At 53.7% G+C, this 1,203-nt stretch overlaps 1 protein-coding gene across 1 annotated transcript in view; it reads left to right on the top strand.

The window, feature by feature from the left end:
- Positions 1 to 1,203, top strand: part of LOC106535109 (calcium-binding mitochondrial carrier protein SCaMC-2-B) — a gene marked incomplete in the record, with an annotated part of 10,287 nt that continues 9,084 nt past the window's right edge. The window contains 1 exon segment of the mRNA XM_014032014.1: positions 1 to 711. Within this exon segment, the coding sequence (XP_013887468.1) occupies positions 442 to 711 (270 nt within the window).

The raw sequence follows: 1,203 nt of genomic DNA, 5'->3' as shown, positions 1-1,203 counted from the left end.
TGTGTTGTGACGTCATCAGGCGGGTCACGTGCTCTCTGTGATCTCGCGAGAAGCGGCGGGATTTGAGCAGAGCCGGTTTAACGGATCGGTCAGTTAACGGAACCAGTATTTATTTAAAACCCGCCTAAAATAAACCGGTTCCAGGTTCTGGAGGTTCTGTTTTATAGCTGGACCCACATGAAGCTGTTTATAAACCCGGTTCGGTTCTGGACTCGGGTTCTAACGGACCGTGGACCTGCTAACAGCTTGTTTTTATCATCGGCATCCATTCACCGAGCTGAGGCTGCAAACTGGACCTGAACCGRCCCGGTTCGGTTCTGAGGACCGTCTCTGGGTCAGGTAACCTCCTTCATGGTGGAAGGTTCTGGTTCGGGGCTGATGGACCGACCTGTGACGTGGTGATGTGGTCTGGGTTCTGAAGTGACCGAACCCGCCCGGAACATGATCCACCCGCAGGGTTCGGTTCTACCCCGCGTGCTGGGCAGGGTGTTCTGTCAGTGTCGGTCCACAGAGACCCCCCCGGGACCCGGACCCCCTCAGTCCGGGGACCAGGATGATCCGTCCTGTGAGATGTGCGGTGGTCCGGATCAGCACCGGCTGAAGGTTCTGTTCCAGGTTCTGGACGTGAACGGGGACGGAGGGATCTGTGTGAACGACCTGACCGTGGGACTGAAGAAGCTGGGGGTCCACAGGACCGAGACCGAGCTGAGGGTGAGTGGACCGGTACCTCTTGCCCGCATCAAACACCAGAACCGGACCGGACCTGGAGTCCCCCCTTCATGGGAGGGTTCGGGTCTGTAGGTCCACGGACCGGGCTTCAGGTGTTTCAGGACGTCCGGTTCGGTCCTGACTCGGTTCGGTCACGTGTTGTTGTTGAGATCAGCAGCTAGTTATTATGAAGCAGACCCAATTAACGGACCGGAAGTGACCGCTGTTTGCTCCAGTTTCACTTCCGGTTTGCTTCAGACCACCTGTCTGTACCACCCACCTGAAAACTTACAGGAAATACACTGTTTACCTGTTTGTTTACCTCTTTGTTTACCTCTTTGTTTACCTGTCTGTTTGTTTACCTGTCTGTTTGTTTACCTGTTTGTTTACCTGTGTGTCTGTTTACCTGTTTGTTTACCTGTCTGTTTGTTTACCTGTCTGTTTGTTTACCTGTCTGTTTGTTTACCTGTGTGTTTGTTTACCTGTGTGTCTGTT

Source organism: Austrofundulus limnaeus, unplaced genomic scaffold, assembly GCF_001266775.1.
Source record: "Austrofundulus limnaeus strain Quisiro unplaced genomic scaffold, Austrofundulus_limnaeus-1.0 Scaffold1364, whole genome shotgun sequence".
In the NCBI taxonomy this organism is placed as follows: Eukaryota; Metazoa; Chordata; class Actinopteri; order Cyprinodontiformes; family Rivulidae; genus Austrofundulus; species Austrofundulus limnaeus.
The sequence above is the reverse complement of the archived record's forward strand: the minus strand, read 5'-3'. Positions and strand labels throughout refer to the sequence as shown.